The sequence below is a fragment of the Cygnus atratus genome, chromosome Z (assembly GCF_013377495.2).
Source record: "Cygnus atratus isolate AKBS03 ecotype Queensland, Australia chromosome Z, CAtr_DNAZoo_HiC_assembly, whole genome shotgun sequence".
In the NCBI taxonomy this organism is placed as follows: Eukaryota; Metazoa; Chordata; class Aves; order Anseriformes; family Anatidae; genus Cygnus; species Cygnus atratus.
Genome location: NC_066396.1, coordinates 60,387,205 through 60,411,368, shown reverse-complemented (window position 1 = coordinate 60,411,368; position 24,164 = coordinate 60,387,205). Strand labels below are relative to the sequence as shown.

Here is a 24,164-nt window from a genome sequence, read left to right as displayed (position 1 = left end):
CAAAGCAGGGTGCCTAGCACCATGTCCAGGGGGCTTTTGGAGATCCCCAAGGAGGAAGACCCCACAGCCTCCATGGGCAGCCTGTGCCAGTGCTCAGTCACCTGCACAGCAAAGCAGCACTCCTGGTGTTCAGAGGGTGTCCACCACTCCTCCCAGTTTTGTATCACCTGCAAGTGTGCTGAGGGTGCGCTCTGCCCCATCATCCAGCTCATTAATGAAGGTGTTAAACAGCACTGACCCCTAGGGTACACCTCTAGTTACTGGCCTTCAATTTTCTTACTACCCCAATTCCAATTAAACATGTGAATAATGCTACCTGATACATTCTTTCTTCAGTGTCAAATTTCGGGTAATTTTAAAAAAGGAACGCGTATAACAGCTAAACTCAGTCCGTTTAAAGCATATACAGTCTATTACAAATTTTCAAGAGTAATAAAAGGTTCATACACTTCGCATAATCCCAAACCATGGGTCATCTAAGTATTTAAAAACTGACTGCCAGAACACTTTGTTAATGCACAAGGATGATAGCAAAGGTGAGCAATCTTTTTTACACTGCTCATGTTGGGCCAACCAGCACGCCTCATGTGAGTAAGCAAATATTGCATCCTGATAGCACTACCAGTGCTGCTGGCACACATGCAGCCCGCGTCGTCCCTTCTTCAGAGGCTGGATAATCCACAGATGGCAAGTGAATAGCTGACTGGATGCCCTTGGCTCTTTAGAGTCAATTGGATTTAGCCAATTTCAAATGACCTCTGTTTTATAAAAGATCGTTTCATATATTACACCTCCACTGTCTGAAAGGATCCATCTTAGAATACTGAATTTTAAATTCTAATGAAATCTTAAAAGAACAGAATACTACTGCAAACTGAAGTGAGCAACAATCACCCTTTCTTTAATCTTAGAGGTTACTGACATAGTCTGCTAGCTAGCAAAAAGTAGATATTGCCAGAGATAGCAAAGATAAAAACTCCATTGAAGCATCTGTCATTTCTTGCATGTGCACACAGAAATATTCTGGTTATAGAAGACACCTAAAATCATTTTTAAGCAATTTTCTTCTGCTCCCTGAACACCAAACACATACAACCAAGCAATATTACCTTCAGAGCTGATGAAAATTATTTTGTTTATATACTGAGCAGTCACTGCTCTGTACATAGGAATCACTTTTAATTAGCAAGCATGATTATATGCCTTTATGAATGTGAAATTTTTCCAGTCTTGACAACTTGTGGCATTACTTCAATGAAACAGTACATCAAGGATCCTTACAGAAAAAGTACACAAGGCCACCCTAAAAACAATTACCCTCAATCAAACAATATTCCTATTTTGAAAACTGAGAATTTCCAACATCTTGCTGCAGGAAGAACTGAGAAGACAGATAAGCTCTGTTCAATATACTAAAAGAAAAGATGCCTTTGCACACAGCCATATTAAAAATGAAGAAACAAATCCTAAATAGGAAAGGTCTATTTATAAGAAGTGCTAGAACAACATCAATGTAAGTCTGAATATTATTTGTAAATAATCAAAGGAGTGAGGTTAAAATCTTTACAGCGAGAATAGAATTCTTTTTCCAAGAAAAACTGTTATTGCTAAACTCCCGTCCTTGAAAATAAATATTAACATTGTTAAATACCGGTGAAAACCAAAACCATTAGTTATCCCTTAGTTCTAATAGGCTTACAAATAGAAACAGAATCCACCAAGATGCAAGATTATATATGCTCTGATACATGGCAATGATTTTGAGAATTTTCATTCTTACATGTTTCGTTTTTTTTTTTTTTTTTTCTGGACCTTCCTTGGCACTTGGAAATTCACAGGTAAAGAGAATGAAGATATAGAGGTATGGAAAGAATCATGGGCAAAAGTAGAAGCTGCAAGAAAAGTAAGCATTCTTCCAGATACATCACTCTCAACAGAACTTGAATAACAACAAATCATCCAGTTAAAGTCATTTTAAAAAAGATGTAACATCCTTTGGAATAAAACTCTCCAATCAAACTTATCACATTGTAATTGAAAATTTCTGTACAAATTAGCTGCATAATAATTAACAGAGCATTCAGTATGAAAGATGACTGACTAAAAATCTGCACTGAAAAGACAACTACTACTGATTCTAGTCACTAGTGTTCTTTTAAGACAAGTAATTACTTAATTTATAATGATTTTTACTACCTCTTTTTCTTCTTCTTACTGATTCCTGCTGTGAGGGCTCAGAATGCTTGTTTGCCAACGCATCTCAGCAAAAATATTTATCATGTGACAGAATGTGCAACAAATCAAGTGCCAAAGATTGGCTGGCGTAGCCTGCTGTGCATCTAGACATGCAAGAACATCCCACGAAATGGCAGGACACATGATGTATTTATTCCCAATCTTTTTTGCATTCCCATCACATAAGTGCACATCCTCCACATGCTGGAGGATGTTTGAATTTTGTTCACATGAGACACAGACCCCCTCAGGGACCTCTAAGGACCAGGCTCCAGGCCATTAAAGCAGTAACTGCCTTGCAAGACTCTTCCCCCATGCTGGGGGACCGATAAAGAGAAGGGAAGCAAAGACGATCCTTGTAACTCATCCTCCTGAAGTGGATCCAGCTGACAAGCCTCAGGATGCTCTATCTCACATCCTTAATGTGAGATCCTAGCTTTGACACAGAATTCCCTTTAATAAACAACCCCAAGCTTCCATGAAATACCAAGGATAAAACAGCAGCTCTGCCACATAGAAGCTCTTCCTTCAACATCACTGTAAAGCCCAGACATTAGTATATCAAATTTTCTCTTTACATAAGAATATCATTAAGAAACAATTTATCTTTCTTGATTTGACACACAGGACACAGAGACTACTTAAACCAAAACTCTCTTTGTCCAACAAGAATGTAAACTCAACTTAACTGGGGTTCAGATCAAATGGCCAAAGCATGGGAAAAAACAAACAAACAAACAACAAAAAAAACAACAGTGGCAAAAATATAATCAAAACACGGGAGATGAAAGATTAAATACATAAAATTATTTTAAAGATCACTTCTCCTCAAAATTCATACAAATCCCTTGTAGAAAGGAGTTATCACTCTCCACAATCAACAGTAAGAACTTCATCAAATAACAAGTGACAATGAGGTTAAAAAGTTAACCATCTCCATTCCAAAGTTTAGCAATAACACAGGTTATAAATTCATTTCTAATACACTCAGGCAATCAGACTAAGATCCGAATTTTCATGTTTGAACAGGACTGAAAGGTGCTCAATTTCTTGTATCAGAACGTGTTAAAGGGCAGAGTACGAGCATGTAACTTCCCATGCTATGAATGTATATTTATGCCATCAGCAAGTGATTAAGACTTGCTGATCTTCAATATTTGGCATGTACTGTATGAATCTGTAGAGTTTTGAACAAAATCAGCATAGTATACCTCAAGCTGTATACAGTATATTTTATGCCTATCATGAAAACCCACTTTTAATAAAATTATCCCAATCTGTCTACAGTCACAATAGTGAAAAACGTCAGGAAGGGTATGTTTTTGTTACTAGTTCTGTTTTCTGGTATCTGCCCTTGAACAGATGTGATGAAATTGTCTTTTAAATATTCTGTTCAATACTGATTTGAAAGTGCTCTTAGCTGCAGACACAATAGAAAGTGATATGCATCTCATCCTGTACAAGATATATTATGTTGTTTTAGGTTAAATCTGATAATCCTCATCATTGTTACACCACTGTCTGTCCTTTAACTAACTAGTAAATTCTGAATTGTACAGTCTACTGTTACCAATGTTCCAGCTACTCATCTTCACGGGCAAGCATCCCCATGAATACCTTCAAAGCTGAGCAAAGAGGATTTCACTACAAACCCTTCAGTGTAGCTATGTAATATCTTTATGCACTTCTTAAAACAAATTTTAATATAAAATACCCTAATTTACTATTTGCAGCACATACTGTCAGAACATAATCTCCAATATAATAACTGTTGACTAAATTGAAATTAACAGACCAATTAGACTATCAAACAACTGAAACAAAACTAGATGGCTACATAATAGTAAGCAATGCTTTCTCCTACATGCATAATTTCCATTGTATTCTACACAGTTACCTGTTATTCCAGTTAATGGCACACAACACTACCATGAAATGAAGTCTGTTCCAACTACTGTAAGCACTACTGATATAATTAGACCATTACAGCATTACCACCAAGCAGAAATCAACTATCAGTTTGGGGTTTATAGGGGAATAAATAACAGGACTGGAGTGTCTGCCTAATATGACATAATTATTTTATTAAGTAAATGACAATATGTAGTACATAAGCAGGAAGCATTATGATTATACTAGGGCAGCCTGCTATAATTGGATTCCTCAGAAACAGCCTTTCATGTGTGAATGTGAAATATTTCTCATTATATGCAGAAATTTTAAGAGAATGAAAATGCCACATATCAACATCTCCTGCAGTTGGCCATACCTTATAGCATAAACTTTATGTTGTAGTTTATATAGTATTTTATGGCAATATAACAGTTCAATTAACAGGGCATGTAAAAGTCAGTTGCAATTCTGAAAGAGAAAAAACTTATTTGTGATCAATGAGAAGAAACCAAAACCCAAGAAACGGCAATGAAATACATTAAATCTATTTACAAAATCTTTAGCTGTGGCAATCTCTGACTTCAATGGCATTTAAGATTTATTCTGAGTACATAATTTAGTGTTTTCCTTAGTTGGTGCCCCAAAGGGCACCTACTTACTCGTTTCTAGGCACTCTTGGCATTCTTCTCATAACCCATATTGATACTGAATATCATTAAAATAAAGTTTTGAAATTATGTTGGGAAATCTGCCACTTTACTCATTTATATCAAAATCTAGATATAGGTAATGTATATATTATATCTATGTACAGTATTACATAGATCTAATAATGGTACTAACAATAATTAAAGCAGTATTCTTACATATAGTAACATAGAAGAAACTATTAAGAATATTATTAAATTATGTATGTTATTATTTACGCGTAAGGTTTAACAGAGCGGGATTTTCCTTTGTTAAATAGTCTTATTTAGTAGCAGTTTGTTTAAACAGTCCACTTATATTTTGCAGACAAACACACGGTAATCATACAAACACAGCGTGCTTCTGGCCATATCACTGAACAGTCACCTAACACAGACGAGCTCCATGACTCAATATTCATAACTGTTTTATAAGCTATAATAATACTATTGAAATGTTTTATGCGCACCTGTGTTTATAAATTTGAGGATTCATATCATCAGCCTTCTATCTAAAGAATGCACACTTTCTTTATTGTCCATGTGCATTATCAAAAAAACACACTTAAACACTGCTATTTAAAACTATGAATTTTGAATATTAAACGTATCTGTAGCAATTCTAAAACAATTTTTGAAGGAATCGGCAGCAATTTGACAAACTATTAAAAATGTGTTTAGACATGAAGTACTCGCTTTCCTTAAAACAGTGTACCTTCAATTTTCAACTAATTGATCATTTGTGTGTAATGAAGTATTTTCACCCACACCTCCTTTTTATTTTTTTAATGTAACTGAGTAACAGAAATTGTAAATAAACCTGATTCTTTTTAACTACATGAAGAATAGCATTGCAAGATCCAGTTAAAACTTCATTTTTCCTGTTAAGCAAACTAAATAAAAGTTGCTGCAATCATGCACTAGTTTTACAAAAGTAACATTAACATTGGTAGCAATGAAGTATGAATGGAAATGCACGTACGTGAAAGCAAAAATGCAAGAAGAGATCAAGAGTTAAAAGAATGGCATGCATTGACAGACAAGGACACCATAAGAAGCAATACAGAAGTAAACATGGAGATGTTGCTTGCACCAGAACCACAGTGCAGATAACTTGTTAGCAGAAGATCTGTGATGAGACCACAATGCAGACGATTCATTAGTACAAAATCTGCACTCAGATAAAATGAAGATGACAAAAAAGGTTACAACACATTATTTCCATTTAACAGGATGATGGACAATTGCTGTAATATTCTCAAAATGAGGAAAATATTAACAATGACCAGCAACCTTGCCTTTGATTTCAGGTGGATCAAATAACTGGAGTGTGAAGCCAATGACCGTGCCACAGTAACTACATATTCCAAAAGCTCTCCTTATTCCCTAAATCAGCCTGTCACCACCTTCCAAGAGGAAGCCAGAAATCACAGCAAGGTATCAATAGACAGCATTCCCTGTCCCCTGTGCTGCATGAAATAATCCTACTCAGACTACCTGGACACTACGGTTTGGTGTTGTGGCAACAAGGATACAGGACTACGAGTGGAGGTACATGCAACATGCTTCAGAAACTAACCAAAAGGAAAATCATCTTCCCCTAGGAAGTCTTCCATTCAGTAACTGGACTATGCTTACAAAACAATAAACAATATCCTTGAAGAGGATTCTAAATTAGAAAGCAGTGAGAAACCACAAGAAACAGAACATACATGAAGAACAATTTTATAAAGAAAAACAAGGAACATTTTTTTTTTCTAAATGAAGATACATTAAAATAATAAACATTCTTAAAAGTTGTTCTAGGTAAAACAAAAAGTAATAGTGTGAAGATATACTAACAAAACTGAAAAGACAAGATGCAGAGAGAATTTCTTGCAGCTATCAAAACACTGAATTTTTATGTTTAGTTGACTTGAGATTTCAAACAGATTGTCTATTTCTCTTGTCTACTGTTAAATGGATGAAATTTTCATTTATTTTTGTACAGCCTTGAAACAAAATAGAGAATCATCACAGCCTAAAATACTTGAAAAGATAAAAATCAAACTCTAGTCTCAAATGTTGCAATAAAAGATGACTGTATAGTGGGACTTTGGTCTTATTTAATCAGACAGATGAGCTCTGAGCTGAAAGGAATCTTTAATGACCACCACTTAATTGCCCGGCAAAGATGTTTGACTGTTCTCCCTGTACTCTTAGTATCTATACAGCTGGAAACCACGCAGGAAGTAGGAGGAAGGCAGAGCCACATATGAATGTACAAGGCTAATAAAAGGAGAAAGGAGGAAGAAGAAATGGGGTCTCTATGTGTGCATGTGTGTCTGTGTGTTGCAAGAGAGCTGGATGAAGCTGGACATACACAGAGAAAAGGAAGTTGTGTGTGTGTGTATGTTCTGGTTCGCAGGGTGACGTGCCCAACAAAAGTGAAGGTGGCAGAGGCAGAAGCAAGACAGGTTGCAGAGGAGTAGAGACAAATAAAAACAAGCCAGAAGCTTAATGGATTGCAAGAGGAAAGGATAAAGTTAGAGAGAGGGAGAAAAAAGAAAAAGAGATAGAGGTCATAGTTGCATGAAGAATATCTGCAGGGTAGACAAAAGATGAGTTTAGCAACAACTAGGTATTCAGCCAACTAGCTTATTTGACTAAAGTGTATTTTCCAGAGAAAAAAACAGGACTTGAATGGAAAAAAAAAAGCCAGTCACTATCACTGTTAAAAATCTGCACCTTATCTGCAATTCGAATTTCTCTAGAATTTGACCGACTATTTTTTCTGTTGTATTGATTCTTGACACACTGCACAGAAAAGATTCAGGATGTGACTGCAAGACAGGACACAGAACTGAAGTTTGCTGGCAAGAGGCTGCTACTAAGGATCCACAATACAACAATGAGCCAGATAGTAAACATTTAATGGGTCCCTAAACAGAAGCAATTGGAAAAAAATAGAATGATCTCTATACAGATCTCACTGCTTCCAGAAACACAAAATGGACAAAAAATATATAAAGCAGAAAACACAGCAGCTGAGTCACATAACATGAAAGTTAGCAGTATTTTCAGCCTCAATCAGTATTCCAGGCCTATGAACGTAATAAGCTGCACATCAGAGAGAGCTGGGCTAACCTTTATCCTCAGGAAAGCTATAGTGTACACGTACTTTGGTTACTCTTACATACAGTCAGGCCTCATTCATTCAAATGATAGTTTATTTAGACAGTCCAACTAGCAGAAGAGCTCAGGTCATCTGAATATTATTCACCACATCAACAAATAAATTATATATACCTCAGTTTCAGCACTGACACTTTGGTTCCAAACCGGCCTGTTAGCTTCAGTGCAGCTAACAACAGGAATGCCTGGAGCTGGCTGTGATTTGGTGCTATATCCTAAAATACCACTACATACAGAAAATATGAGAAATTCCTCCAAAGTCGGGTTAGTTTAGTAGGTTGTATCAGCTTCACCTCAGCACCAGCTATACTGATTTGTAGGCATTTCTCCACCTTATGCCATATAGCCCTCATTTCCAACAAAGGCCAAAAAGACGACCTGCTAGGCCAGGCAGAACACCGGGCTTTATGTGCAAATGCCTCTGACGTAACGTGCCCCATGGAAGTAAAAGTGCTGTAACATAGAGAAAATAGCAATGGAGTCACCTTAATTTCAGAAGAGTAAACCAAGATGGACCACAGCCAACTGCAGACAGGACAGCATGAACAGGGTACAGAGGTAACCCCAAAGCCTGGGTTAGTAGTAATGGCTTATCAGATCCTGTTACAGGCATTACAGAAATGGCTCTGCTGGCTCCCAGGCACGTTCAGAAAGAGCATCGCTGAAATCATGCAGTGCTGCACCTGAGCTAATAAAACCTGTCACCTCAGAATTGTTTCTGCATCAATGGCATGCGTAATTTGCATCCCAAATGATTCATTCCAAATCTGAACAGGTTACCTTATCCACTTGCAAAGATGGATGTTATGACCTTGCTGAACTTCACCTTGAGAGCTAGTTATGTATGTCTAGATATAAGCTGAACAAACACAGTTGAAACCTGAAGTTAATGACTAATTCAGACAACCTTCTCATACTATCAGATTACTGAATGTTTTTATATCTCAACTTTTTTCCAGCTGCAAGCGTTCAGTGGATCTACTCTAATATAAGTAAGCATGAGCCTAAATAAAATAAGCAACACGAACTCTGTATGCAATTAAGTTGTGGGGTTACTCTGAACCATGTATCTGCTATCAGATAGTAATTCTTTGGATGCATCAGGAAAGCAAGCTACTGTCCCAGAGAAATGTTTGCAATGCACTTAGTACAGGAGTGAAAAGCATCCAGAAATGCCCTCTGGAGGAGGGGAAGCAGAGTAATCCCACATCACACTAAAAGCAGATCACTGATACAATAGATTAAACAAGGCCTACATCTGTAGGACAGATTTGGAGAATAGAAACAACTCCTGCAAAATTGTTCAGAACTCTGTGAGGTTAGGATCTGCTGCAGAGAGGAAATCTAGTTATTAAAGTCTGTATCATAATATGTATGCAAGGGGAAGCTAAATTAACACTCAACAGACAAGCCAGATTCTTAAATTGTCTTTTTTTGAATGCCTGACTTTGGGGGGAGAAAAAAAAAAGCTTTAAAATACATCTGGGAATGTAATTTTAACTCTGTCAATTATAAAAATGTTTAACTATATAGAAGCTTGAAACAGAATGCAAGCTATAAGCTGGTGATTAAACAGAACAACAGCTAAAAGGAAAAATGTGACCACAAGTTTCCTTCTACCACCTTGAATCAACAGCTGGAACTTACAAAAATGTTTGCCATCTGCTGTCAATTGAGTATATCCTTTCAGAGAGAGAGATGGTGCAGGTGTGATGATGGTGCTTATCTTAACAGCCTGCACAGACTCTCTTTGCTGAACCTTTGAAGGTTCTGTAAGATAAACTGTTGAAATATTTGCATGAAGTGTTAACTGTACCACAAGATTATACAACTATCTCCAAATCCCTCACTGTATAACAAACATGCACAAACAAACATTCACAAACATGCAAAGTTCTTACCTCTAAAATAAATTCTTTTCTTAGGGCAAACTAAAATACAAGCCAACTGAAATGAACATAAAGTAGGAGAAGAAAGAATTCTGTGACCTGGTATTGTTTTTTGCATCTTACAAATTACATTTGATTTTGATTTGGTTTTCCCCTAAACACAGGAAGAGAAAAAACATTCGCAGTTTAAAGGGAGTTTTGCAATTCGATTTTGATTGTGTGATATATTACGAGCAAAAAAAAACAGAGTTAAGTGATCCTGAGTGTTCTGGTGAATTGAAATCCCTTATTATCAAAGCAAAAATACCATAAGATTCATGATGAGCAAGAGGAAAGTTGGGACCAGGATAATAATACTAAAGAAGGGTAAAAGGGAAAGGTATTCTAGTTTCTTCTTTTCACATATTTTCCAGTGAAAAGATGCTGGGTTCACTTGGAAAGGAGGAAAGAAGAGGAAGCATATTTTTCAATCCCTTCATTATTTTCATTCATCATTTCCTTTATCATTTTCATGGTAATCCTTTTTATACCCCAGCAAAATCCTGGATTTCTTTGTCTCAGGTTGTATGTCTGGACTCTAGCCAGTTTACAGATAATACCAGCAGTATTCCAAGCAGTCTCTCTGATCATCATGTAAATTTGCTAAAAATGAGCTGTTATGAAAACTCCTTATGCCCTATGTGGCCTTTCACTGACTCTGGCAAATTGTTCTTTTCCTCTTCTGAATATCAAAGCAGCTCCTTATTATTATTACTATTTCTGTAATTTTAAGGTCAACAATGCAGGATAAAGAACACAACAAAAAAACAACAAAACCAAAACCACTGTGAAAACAGACACAGAGAAAAGAAAAAAGAATAAATAAACCTGTGAAATAGGACTAAAATGTTCAATTTTATAGATGGATGTGGCATCTCAGAGAATTTATGTGCTTTTTATAATAATCGTATAAATCATGTTTTTACATAAAATTCTGCTGCTCCTCATATTGGAAACCATTTCTGACGAAGCCTTATCTACATTAGGAAATTCTTGCAATGAAGGCAAGAAGTATAGAGAGTGTTTATGTAGAGTCTCAAATATGCAGCAACTCTCCCTGAACAATTATAAGACCAGCATCCCACCTTTACAGCATTACTTTTCATTCAGATGAAGTCGTCAGTCAAATACATATGAAAGTACAAACTTGAGGCTCAATATTAATATCAAGTGTTTGGCAAATCGCAACATATGGGATTTCTTCTCCTGTAATTCATTAGCAACTCTCATTTTACCTCACCTTTTTTTCTTAGGCTAAACAGAGCACTTAAAATAAATCACTGAAGATTACTACAAAATTACTGTATTAAATTATTTAATACTTTAGTATTTGTATTTTTAGCTCAGAAATATCAGAGAAAATCCAACTTGGCATTAAACCTTATTAAGCTTACTTATCTGACATTTCATTATACAGTTGTAAGAAAAAAAAAAAGAAAGAACATTGCAAAGAAAGTATCTTTCAGTAATCTGTACGATTACCAGTTTCTCATAATACTAGGTTCTAATAGTCACTCTAACCACAATTTTTGAACGTATGAAAACTTTGGAGGTATGAAGCAACTTGAGATTTGCACTCAGCTTTTTCTGGAGCCAATCTACTTCATTTCCATTCCTTCAATGCAGAATTTAAAATTCATTGCCTGATATTGCAATTAAAGTAAGATTTATTTCACTGTATTGTAAAATAATACATAAGTTTTAGACATGGAGTTCTCATTAGCTATATTCTAACACAGCATTTGAAACCTGCCCTTGGACAGTGGAGACTTAGAAGAAGAAACTTGCTTTCAAAATACTGTGTTTGTGTTTTTCTGGGGGTAACCGCAATGGAGTCAGAATCAGTAGGGACAGACTTTGCTCACTGTATTGTCTCCATATAAAGTTTGATGTCATAAATCAAGCTTACAGGCCCCTTATCTGCCTGCTGTTAAAAAATAGTCCTCTGCTGCATGCATCCCATTCACTGTGCATGTGCTATGCAGACGATCAGCAAACTGTCAAAAAATTAGATTTGTGTGGCTTACTATGCCAAGAAGTCTACAAAAAAATACACTGATTCTGGATCCCATACCATGTGCTTCTCTGGGTGAAGACATCACATGCCAAGGGACCTGGGATTAACTGAGTCTTTGTGTCTAGAAGGCAGCACATCTGCCTTAATGCATAAGCGCAGAGGACTTGCTGGGCATGCACACATGCATTGACCAAGCACATCCTAAAGCGAGAGCCCTAATGGAATGTGAAGAGCAGAAGCGAGCAATAGGAAATCAAAAATCATGAGCAAAGGTATGCACATAACAAAAGAGAAATGAAAATCCAACTTCCATTAGGAACACAACATACCAATGCATGAGTATTGCTCTACTCAAATTTTCTTTATAAGTCTTAATATGTTCAGTCTGATAATTCATAAGTCATAGAGAAAGAGTCAAAACCACTAAACAAGGAGAAATCTCTAAAACAAGATTTCCATTAATGTGATGTTGTAATGCAAACATCATGTCCTAACAGGGTTTTCCCAGTTGTCCACTAAAAAAAAAAATCACAGAAAAAAAAAATACATTACTGTAAAATTTAGGTTAGTTTTTATTACGTGATAGTCTAAAAGCCACATAGCAACTTCAGCATTGTGCTTTTGAATTGATCTGGACAGCTCTTTGTTTTTTTCAGTTAATATTTCAATGTCATTTAGGTAGAAAAGTATAAATTAATTATTTGCAATTGTTTTAAATGTTATTACAACTTTATCCATTATGCAGTCACAAATCAACATTTTAAAACCATCCGCTTTGCTAAATTGCTTTTTCACAGCAGCTACCTAGCATAATTTAGGCCTGTAAATTAAGATTTTTCTATAGATCTCTGTACAATTATATAAAATGTTTATAAGAAAAAATCTCAAGGTTGCAGTGACTCTATTTCAATAGTCCAAGTTTTTATCAATTAGAAGAATAGCTAACAGAGAGCAATAATAAATTTAAGTTATATAATAAATAAATACTTTCCTACACAAGCCAGAAGCACATACCTCCCAAATAATGCTCTTCAGAATACTGATCAGGGGTTTCTGTCAGTAGGTAACCACCACAACCTACTGAGATTTTCATCTGTGGTATGTGTGTCTAATGGAATAAGAAACCAATTGCAGAATATCCTCTTTTGTTTTCAGGGAAACTATTATGATTCTTTACTTCTAGATTGGTGCCAGCTGCTTATCCAGAATACAGGAAAACACATCTCTTTTAAAAATATTCCAGTATTTTTCACCTATATTAAAATGCATGTTGCTCAATATAGGTTGTTTAAAGTGTAAAAAGGAATCTTGTGATCGTGAGGGTGAATATTTTATTAACAAATACATGTTTTACAATTGTCTAAAATATTTGTTATGTTCTCTGAGTCTTCAGAAAAAAACTGTCTTTTATCAGATTATTGGACTCCGTCAATTTCATAGAATCACAGAATCATTAAGGTTGGAAAAGACCTCCAAGATCACCTGGTCCAACCATCCCCCTACCACCAATGTCACCCACTAACCATGTCCCTAAGCACCACGTCCAGCCTGTCCTTGAACACCCACAGGGACGGTGACTCCACCAACTCCCTGGGCAATCCGTTCCAATACCTGACCACTCTTTCTGAGAAGTGATGCATAGTTTTTAATTCAGTTTACATTTTTAACAGAGTAGCATCTTTTTACATAAGTTTCAAAATATTTTTTTAATACTTGAATAAATTAAGATACTTAATTGAAATCTGAATCTGAAATGAACACCAGAATTAGCTGCTACTGAGCAGCTACCAAGCCACACCGCACTAGTCTCAAAAGACACAGTAAGTATACAGCATATATGTATTTGGGATACAGAAAAAGAGGAAACATTAAACAGAACACAAGAAAATTAACACAGAGGAGATTCCCTGCTTAATGGAGCTGTTTCTAATGTTTTTCCTCAGGGAAAAAAAAATTGTCTGACATTTATGAATTACCAGACTTCTCAGCCAGACATTTACAGAATACAACTCTAACCTAAAACATGCCATTTTTAATTATTAAAAAGCATGCCAGAAAAACAGCTTAAACACCTTAAAGCACGTTTAAGACAAAATGCAGACAAAGCAGATACCGAGAAAGGTGGGTGTTACGCACAACTTAACAAGCCTACCAGCATTCTGTCCTTCAAAGCTTTACATACCAAGTCAAAGCACTGATAATAATTCTTATTTTTTGTTATGCCAAACTTGCCATTAGAAAACAGAGAACTAACATCAGAATATCTTTTCTAAAGTAATTTTTTTTTTTTGTCTTTCCTCTGCCAACTTCTTCAGAATTGGCATCCTTATCTCCTCTAGCTGATTCGGTCACTCTGATGGTATGGTAGCCAAGTTTTAGCTCTCAGAAGAATATGGGAAAGTGTGATGACTTGAAGACAGTACAGCATTTCTGAGGGCAGGCAAGTGTGGAAGCTAGCCAGAGGGCTTACAGACCAGCAAAACAGGATGGAAATTAAGATTTTTTTTTGCAGTTTCAAAGCCAGGAGACAGAAGAATTTCTGCATAGACTTGGACTGCAAAGTAGGCATGGGAATCAGAGACTAATTCCTTCTCTAATGGTATTAGTATGTTTCAACAACTTGTCCTAGACTCTGAAAACCCTGAAACAAAATGGTGATGGTGTTAAAAGATCAGGATTTATATTTATCAGCAGAGATGTCTGGAAAAGCTGATTACCAAAGTACATCTTAAAACCCAGAACACTGCTATTAGTTTCCATTTGAATAATATTAATACAAATACAAATACAATGATCTAATATAATCTCTAATATAATAAATTGAATAAAGGCATAAAAATCCAATAGGTAATAGACTGAATTCATGCTCTTGTACTGAATCCAGAGCTTGAGTTACAAACAATCTAAGTCTTCATGAAGGAAATGGTTCTTAAAACACCCTACAATATACTTTTGAAGACAAATTCAGTGATACATAAAACACAGTGTTGCATATTAAGCAGTACTAGAGGCCACCACATTTTCCAGCTGAGAGAATCAAAATTTGCCCAAATGCCAACTTTTCATCCCAACAGTTTGAGATTCTCTTCAGTCACTGGTGAATAACTTGAACACAACATTCCAAAAATAAATCAAGACCAATCCATGGACTCAACAATTTATATTGGAAAGAAAAATCTCTTATATTAACAAATCTCTTATATTATCCAAATCTGAGTTATTAAATTGAACATTACCCAGTCATGAAGTTTCTTCAAATGCAAGCATCATAACATTCACTGTATAACCTTATTGTTAAAGGAAGTACTATGTTATATCTTGTCAAAAGAAAAATGAAGATATGCATGAGATATCTGGTAGCAAATTCTGTTGCCTTGAGTGGCTACAGAAAAACTCACAACAGATTTATGGAGCTCATTCTACTCGTAAGCTAGCAAATGCTAGAAGCAAATCTCCAAAGATTTATAAGGCAAGTGACTTTTTAGGCCAGTCATAAGAATGCAGATAAAGACGAAGAAAACAATGTATTTTACATTATAGAAGCAGTACATATGAACATAGGCTGTGAAAAAAGGAAAAATAAAATTACCTGGAACAAGTTCCATAACAATATAAATAGGTTGTCGTTGTGTGCAAACTCCTATAAGTTTTACAATATTAGGATGATCATACTGTTTGAGTATTCTGCAAAACATACAGTAAGTTTACTATATTAATAAACTTTATTGTACAAACCAATTAAATAGGAAAATATCTTATACCCTTAATGTTATTTTAATGGAACATGACATTACCATTATCATTAAAAAAAATCAATGTCACAGATCAATCATCCTTCTGTTTGAGGGCATTCTTACTCACTAAAAGATCAAGACTGAACTAGATTATTCTTACTGTAGTTTTACCATTTGCCTACAGAACATTTGTCTACATAACTGAAAAATGGCCTGACAGGTTTGTAGGTTCTCAAGAACCCTTGCAATTAAATAGCATTTCACTGGTGGACCAGAAAGAGAGTTACATCAAAAAAGGATGCACAGTATTTCTCTACACTTTGATGCTGCACTTTTCAAATGCCATTTGAAAATGCCACCCACTTCAATTTTACTCCAAGAGGTTAATTGATACAGTAAGTTTTAAAAGAATATAAAGACAACAGTTTTAATTTTGGGAATTAAATTTACATCTTCTTACGTGATACTTTAATAAGAACATTTGCAGCCTAAAACAGCATGCTATGATTTATACGTGAAATGAAGGGCTAGGAATAATTCTAGAGAGACTTTACAATTTTAAAATGATTATTTTATGATTTAATAACTTAAAACACCCCCTCTCTTTCCTGTTTTTCCTAGGAATAAGAGTGAAATACTAAGCTACCTGGTACAAACAAATTTACTGGAAAAATAATAATTTTTTTCCCCAGTATAACACTAGCAGTGGTAGGCTGCTCTATAAATGAAAAATCTCAGAGGTTGCTAAGTTATGAGAGGTTCAAAAATATGCAACGGATATAGTAATAGATATATATTGATCATACTAGCTTGGGGGTAAGAGTGGCTTCATAGCCACAACAGAGCAAATTAATTTAAACAATTATGAAATTATCACAATACACCCCTCTACCCTGAGGTGTTACAAACTCTGTGCATGTAGCCATCTAATCAGTCTACATTCAGAATACTTAGATTCCCACTTGAAAAATGAGTATAGAGTTATATGCTGTAACTTTAAAATATCACTACTGGGGTGAATTCTTACAAAGACGACATTACTAAATGGGGTCTATACTGTTACCTGGTCACATGTGACAAGCTGTATTAGTCACATACCCTTAGTCTGCATATACCATTATGACTGGTGTAATCACATTTAAATTAATAGTATCTTCCAGTCTTCGTATCCAAACCCTCGTGACGTGTATCAGAAAAAGTTCTAAATGGAGGCACTTACAATACCAAAAATTTGTATTATAGGCATAGCTTGCACAGGTGGTTTCAGCAAGTGCAGATGCTTGCTGCATACACACATTAATAAACTGCCTGTGCTTAGTTACCAGGGCAACAGCTGTGGAAAGTACTGAGGGAGAAAAAAAAGGAAAAAGTTTGTCTACAGTTTCTTTGAATTTTTGTGAAGGTCACATTTTGTAAACCTGTACAGTAAAAAATAACTATAAATGAAAAAAAAGTCCCACAGTATAAGTATATATTTCAACTACATTTAGAGAACCCACCTGGCTTCTGACAGAAATTTTATTTTCAGTTCCTGAGGAAGATCTTCTTTACAAGTTTTTACAGCAACAGGAGTTTTATCCTTTAACGTTCCCTTATATACCTCACCAAAATTACCCTGAAATCAGAAAATCAAATAATTCTAAATAATAGAATCTTTACAAACCTCCAGAAAAATAAAGCAGACAGCTAATGTAACTGGTTCAGGACTTTGAAATATGTTTATGACATTTTCTTCTAGTATATGCCCTTAACACAATTTAGTTCATGTAGACGGAGTTCATCTATTATATGGATATGATATATGAGTTCTAGTTGACCTTACTAGAAAGAGAAAAAAATACATTAATTGTGTAATTACAATTTTCTTGTAAAAACTCCTAGTGACATCTGAAGTCTATATACACTGATAGCAGTAATTTTTTTTCTTATTCTTACTCCTGTCCTCTTTCATTTTCAAACTATTGCATTTTTTCAATATTTTCCAACTTGCAGTCTGTAAAAGACCAAAAGATGATCTGTGAAACTACGAAAAAACCCTTTAAAACATACACATTCTCATGCGTACAAGAAACAAAAAAAGCAAAGTAAGAAAAATAAAAACACAGAATATTAATTTTGATTGCAAATTAAAACCACTGAAAAAAAATTGTCACACCCTTCTAAAAATATTACACTATCTACATTTTTTTCAAAACCTAAGCTCAAGACTGCTATACTTAAGACATTATTTGGACATGACTTTAGAAATCAGCTTCTTTTATAATCAGATTTTTTAGGTCTTCAACAACTTGTTCTCAGTGTAAGTTTTGTTTATTTTAGCTTTCATAGACAAAAATCCGTCATATGTATTTTTTACTTAATCAAAAACAAAATGAAAATTAATGAGGACAAAAATTAAAGGAAGGAAGACATTGTGGTGTCAGAGAAATCTGTTGTCAATTAAAAGAACCAAGATGGGCGGGGGACACACAAAGATCTCATACTTTTAGTTAAGCTTTGCATTTTCCAAAGAATAAATATAACCACATTTTAAATCTGTGTCTGATAGATTTCCTCTCCTGTGTCCCGGTGCACAGAGTTACATACGACTTCAACAAACTACAAAAATCTGCTGGAATCTGCTTTCTTTCCTCAGTGACAAAGATGTATTTATACCATGCATTTGAATCCTGTATTGCTAAAGAAAGTAGAGGAAAAAAAAGTGGGGAGATGCAGAAACTCATAGACAAAAAATGCTAATGCATCGGTATTGACAAGGGAAGAAATTCAGGTGCCTAAACACTGGCTTCAATATTATTTTATTTACCCTATAAGTAAGAAACACCTGGCAAGCATGGCATAGGATCTATGGCCCTTCTAAAACAGCACTGCTAGAGGACAGAACACTAACTCTGATGTCTAGAAAATGCTTTTCATCTGGCATTCTGTTTAGAAGAACTTAACAGTGAAAAATGAATCTACCTTAAATACTATTAACTATTAAAATATCCTTTATTCTTGATTTAAAATATTTATCATTTTATATATGATTTTTAATATGTTACTTTCATTTTGTGTGCATTACAGAATTAATACTGTGTTAATAAAAGGACTATTCACTGCTGAGGTGAAGCACATCTTCTTTCTACCTTGCCAGTTTGCATCCTTGCCTGCATTAAGTTTTCATCATTTTCCTTGTCATGTTTTCCAGGACACTCAAGATTTTGTAATTTCACAGATTTCTTACTTCCAGGGTCAATGGCTGCAGCTTATTTAGTATTTTCTTATATAGAAGCTAATGATCCTGTCATTCTTACCTTTCCTAGTCTGACTCTATCTTTTCAGAAAAGGATGCATTACAGATTTATATAGTGTCCCAAGAAAGTTTTCATTCTGCATTTATTTTTTAAATAATATAACTTATTATAATCACTTTTAATACTGAGTTGTCTTTATTGAGTGTTAAAATGCTTTGTCAAAAACATACGATAAATGTAAATTCAGTTTATAAATCAATTTTCAGATTGTTTTGGCTGTCTTTACGCATCAAAACTAATTCATATTTATTTTTTGCAAACAAAGTTATTTTAATAGATTAAACATCTTTTTTTTTTTCCCCCATTGGTATGTTTCTGCTTAAGAATGTGAAACTGTCATGGTACCTGCATGGCATTTTAAGCAACACAGCTCTGTCTACAGGCAGCTAATAATTCTTGTCATCTTAAGCTATCAAAAATATTTTTTTTCCTGGGAAGCAGGATTTTCTTACAGTATTTTATTTCCCCATTTCTTGAAAAGTTTATCAGTTCTTTTAGTGTGTAAGAAACTACTACGACAACTGTTGCTTACATTTGTCTGCTTCTCATTCAAGCTTATTTTTCAGTTTTGGGGAAATCTTTTGGAACATGGTATTCAAAGTGTCACTTGCAACTGTCTTGATAGGTGCAAAAGTGCTGAAAATTTATGCAAGATACTGGGCTTACTTGAGTAAGAGTATTTCAAAGACTTGAAGCTCCTAAGCAGAACGGGTGATACACCCCGGAAGAATTAATTTACACGTATACTATTGTGAAGCTACTTCAAAGTCAAAAAAACATACAATAGCAAAGAACATATGTTTTAACAAGTATTGACTACATCATCATCTTATATCATATATCTTATTTATACACCTTTCATATTTGTAAACTTTTTTTCATAAGACTGAACAATTTAAACTAACGTAATGCTTTACACACATCTAGTTAGCTTAAAGCCTTCCGAATAAGAAAAATATGTATGCTAAACTTTTCAACAGACACATTGCAACACTAAGCAGTACACCTGATTTAAATTTATTTAACCCACAATACTGTCTTGTATAGTAAAGTAAAAAAAAATGGTATAAAAATTGCATATTGCAGTAATTTAAAGGATAAGGCAAACAGGAAATATATAGGTTTAATGGCTAATATATACTTTTAAAAATGTTATTTAGCTCACTTGATTACTTACTTTGCCCAGTAATTCTCCCAATGTGACATCTTCATGATTGAGAACCCATTTCTTATCCTGTGGCAAGAAAAGGAAAGACGAATTTTCAGTTGTTACAAATAAATACTTTCTATAAGATGCATTTCAACAAGTAGAAATTGATCTAATGAAGCATTTTGTTTAGACTGATCAATCAAAAACACACCAGGCAGTTAAAAATTTATGAGTTTATAAAACAGGTTTTAGAAAACTTGCTATTCAACAAAGTATTGAAATACACTGTAGAGCAACCACATCAAAGTATGTGCGCTGATAGAACCCTATGCACTTTCTCATGACAGCTCTGGATACAGTATCTAGTGGTATGTTTTTACTTCTGCCAAGATCAAATATGAAGCTTCATTTTAGAATACGAGGTAACTTACTGCAGAATCAAAGAATTTTTTTTTTCCTCAGTGCACATAAAAAACAAATGATTTTTCTACTTATTAACAAGGTACATATTTGTATCTCTTAAGTGTAAGGTCTTAATTCTTCTTTGGTAGTTCGATATATAATAGCCAACTATCTGAAAAGACAACATAACAAATGCTAGTTATAGTATCTATTCAGTGTTGATGACCAGCAATTTTATTTCTCTGTTAGCATCTCATCTACTTACCATCTCACAAACACTATTATCACTTCTCTTATTACTGATATGATCCTAAGCAGTCTTTATTACTAATAAGAAGGTATATATCTAAACAGGTGTATGCCAACTGTATAAATAAATTCTCACTAAAGCTCACAGAAAACCAATCCAACCACGCTGGCTTTACAGTATACCTGATATATGACATTATCAGGTTTTCTGGACCATGGAATATCTGTTGTGATCCTGCACAGAAGACCACTGTATGTCACAGAATTAGGGCTCATCACTGATGCTAACCTCAGTGTGCCCTGTCTTTGCTGGTTGTACCGAATGGCCTTCAGGCCTGTGTTGTGCTGCATACATCCCTTTGCCATAGGATAAACTTGGCCAACTCAGCCAGCATATTGTAACAGTTCCCACCTGGTACTGGCTATTATACCACCTGCACAGCCCTGCCTTTATCTAACAGTGCACCAAGAAGTTCTCATGGGGACACATTTTCTGTTTGACAGTAGAAACGACGAACAGAGTTGTTTACTAGTAAAAATAATAATAATAAAAAAATCCTGTAATAGCTCCAGTGACTGAAATAGGAGAAAGACTTCTGCAAATAGGGCCTGTCCAGCATGTTGTGTGTGGCTTGAAAGCTCATTAAATGCTACAAGACCTGGAGTTCCCCCAGTCTAACAGGATGTAAGACTACGCTACTCTTTCCCCGCAGTGCTAGCTTTGATCAACAGTATTTTAAATGATACCTTGAAGAGTCTGAGTGACTTTCTTACTGGGATCCTAACACTTCCTGGTACAAAACAGGTAGTTACCAATGTGTGCAAATACCTGATGGCAGGGGAGAAAGAAGAGGGAAGCAAGACCCTTCTCTGCGCTTCCTGGTAACAGGACAAGTGGCAATGGTCGCAAATTAGGAAACAGGAAATTCATTCTGAACATGAGAAAACGTGTTTTTACTGTGAGGGTGGTGAAATACTGGACCAGATCGCCCAGAGAAATTTTGGAGTCTTCACCTGAAGAGACATTCAACACCGAACTGGGCATGGTTCCAGGAAACCACATTATAGCTGATGCAGCCTTAGTTGTAGGGTTGAACTCGATCTCAGGTTTCCTCTAACCTAAATGACCCTGTGTGGCGGTTTTACTCAGGTGGGCAACTGAGCTCCACCACAACCACTCTCTCACTCCCCTTCCTCAAAGGGAACAGGGGAGAAGATACAACGAAATGGGCTCAAAGTTTGGGATAAGAACAAGGAGATCACTCAGCAACTATCGTCACAGGCAAAACAGACTCAGCTTAATGAAACAGACTCAGATTAATGAAATTTATTACCTACTACTAATAAACAAGAGCAGTGAGAAACTAAAAGCAAACTAAAAACACCTTCCCCCCATCCATTCTCCTCTACCTCCTCCCCCCAAGCAGTGCAGGGGAACAGGGGAATGGGGGCTGCAGTCAGTCCCTGATGCTTCGTCCTTGCCGCTCCCTCACAGTCCCTCTCTGCCCCTGCTCCAGGTGGGGTCCCTCCCACGGGATGCCGTCCTTCCCAAACTGAGCCTGCGGGGGCTGCCCACAGGCAGCAGCTCTTCAAGAACTGCTCCCACATGGCTCCGTACCACGGGGTCCATCCATCCCCCAGGAGCAAACTGCTCCAGCACGGGTCCCCCACGGGTGGGCGGCAGCTCCTCCCAGACCCCCTGCTCCTGCATGGGCTCCTCTCCACGGGCTGCAGCTCCGGCCCGGGGCCTGCTCCTGCGGGGGCTCTCCATGGGCCGCAGCCTCCTCCAGGCCACATCCACCTGCTCCAGCGGGGGCTCCTCCACACAGGGGGGCTGCAGCGTGGAGATCTGCTCCATGTGGGACCCATGGGCTGCAGGGGGACAGCCTGCTCCACCAGGGGCCTCTCCCTGCACAGGCTGCAGGGGAACTGCTGCTGCCTGCCTGGAGCACCTCCTGCCCTCCTGCTGCACTCACCTGGGGGGCTGCAGGGCTGCTTCTCCTTCCTCCCTCCCAGCTGCTGTTGCCCAGCACTTCTTCCCCTTCCTTAACTCTGCTCTCCCAGAGGCCCACCCACCATTGCCCCCTGGCTCAGCTGTGGCCAGCAGCAGGCCCCTTTTGGAGTAGCTGGGGCTGGTTCTGCTCTGACATGGGGCAGCTGCTGGGCTCTGCTCACAAAGGCCAACCCTGCAGCCCCCCTGCTACCAAAACCTTGCCATGTAAACCCAAAACAGCCTGTGATTCAAAAACAAAGAAAGCCCTACTGTATGTAATTAGACTTTAACGCATGGAATTCACTCTTTTATGGAAGCAACATGTCTGTCATTCTTATGCTAGGTTAAACCATGGTTAAAACAAGCTGGAATCAGGTATTACATAAATTTTATTTTTCTCCCAAAGACTGTATCCTAACAGAAGACATTGCAACAGCCATCACTACCTTTATCACATTTTCAAATTTAAAATGAAATGTTGAATATGGTTCATTATTATTATTATTTATTAGTGAGACACATAACCATAACAAAATTCTAATATCGTAGGAAAAAAAATTATATATATATATATAAACCTATCTCCTACCATGGCTGAATCCTAAGTAGCTAGTACAGAACATTGAGCATAACCTGTGTACAGAGCATTATGAATGACCTTTTTGCAGCAAAAAGCTTAAGTTCATCTTAAAAGAAGATGAAGGATTTTATATGTTTTGTTTTATTGTTTGTTGGGGTTTTTTTTGGTTGTTGTTGTTGTTTAAACTCTGGAAATTCTTCTCCCCTTTCAGATCGAAGGCTAAATCTTTTACAAAACATTCTCCACAGGCATCACAGTGAATGAGAGCTACTTCCTTTGACCTATGCAGACAATAAAATCTTATGTCAACTCATAATGAATTTGGAGTCTTGTACTGACTTATTTGTTGCTCTTTTTGCAAGGAGAAAACTGTTCAGCAGGTAGTCCAGAAGTGTTCCAGGTAACTGATAGAATGGAAGGAGCAAAGAAGAATTATGCTGCATAATGCACTCATTAACTTTCTTTACATTTTTTCTCCACTGGCATGAACTCAGCAGGGGGAGAAAAAAAGAAAAAGAAAAGGAATGGGGGAAACTGTTACTATGATTTCTATGATAGTTATATCACAGAATTATGCTGATCATTGCTCCTGTAAACCATGCTCACTGCACTCTCTAGAGTCTCTCTAAATGCCTCTAGTCAGCCCAACTTCTGGCATAGAACTCCCATCAGCCCTCAACGCATGAAGCACTGTACCACAACACCATGAATATATAGCGGGATCCATGCGCTGCCATTCCCTCTTCCATGGAGGGACATTGGGAGACTTGAAAGAAAATTCTCCAATAATGATCAATTGATTTCTCTCCTGCAGACAACATTCTTGA

General features: G+C 36.4%; 1 protein-coding gene across 5 annotated transcripts in view; it reads right to left on the bottom strand.

The window, feature by feature from the left end:
- FER (FER tyrosine kinase) overlaps positions 1-24,164 on the bottom strand; it is a 201,261-nt gene that overhangs the window by 54,373 nt on the left and 122,724 nt on the right. For all 5 annotated transcript variants that reach the window (XM_035562586.2, XM_050716502.1, XM_050716503.1 and 2 more), the window contains 3 exons: positions 20,141-20,197; positions 17,167-17,282; positions 15,523-15,617 (listed from right to left, as the gene is read on the bottom strand). In XM_035562586.2, the coding sequence (XP_035418479.1) occupies positions 15,523-15,617; positions 17,167-17,282; positions 20,141-20,197 (268 nt within the window). The remainder of the gene's footprint in view (positions 1-15,522; positions 15,618-17,166; positions 17,283-20,140; positions 20,198-24,164) is intronic.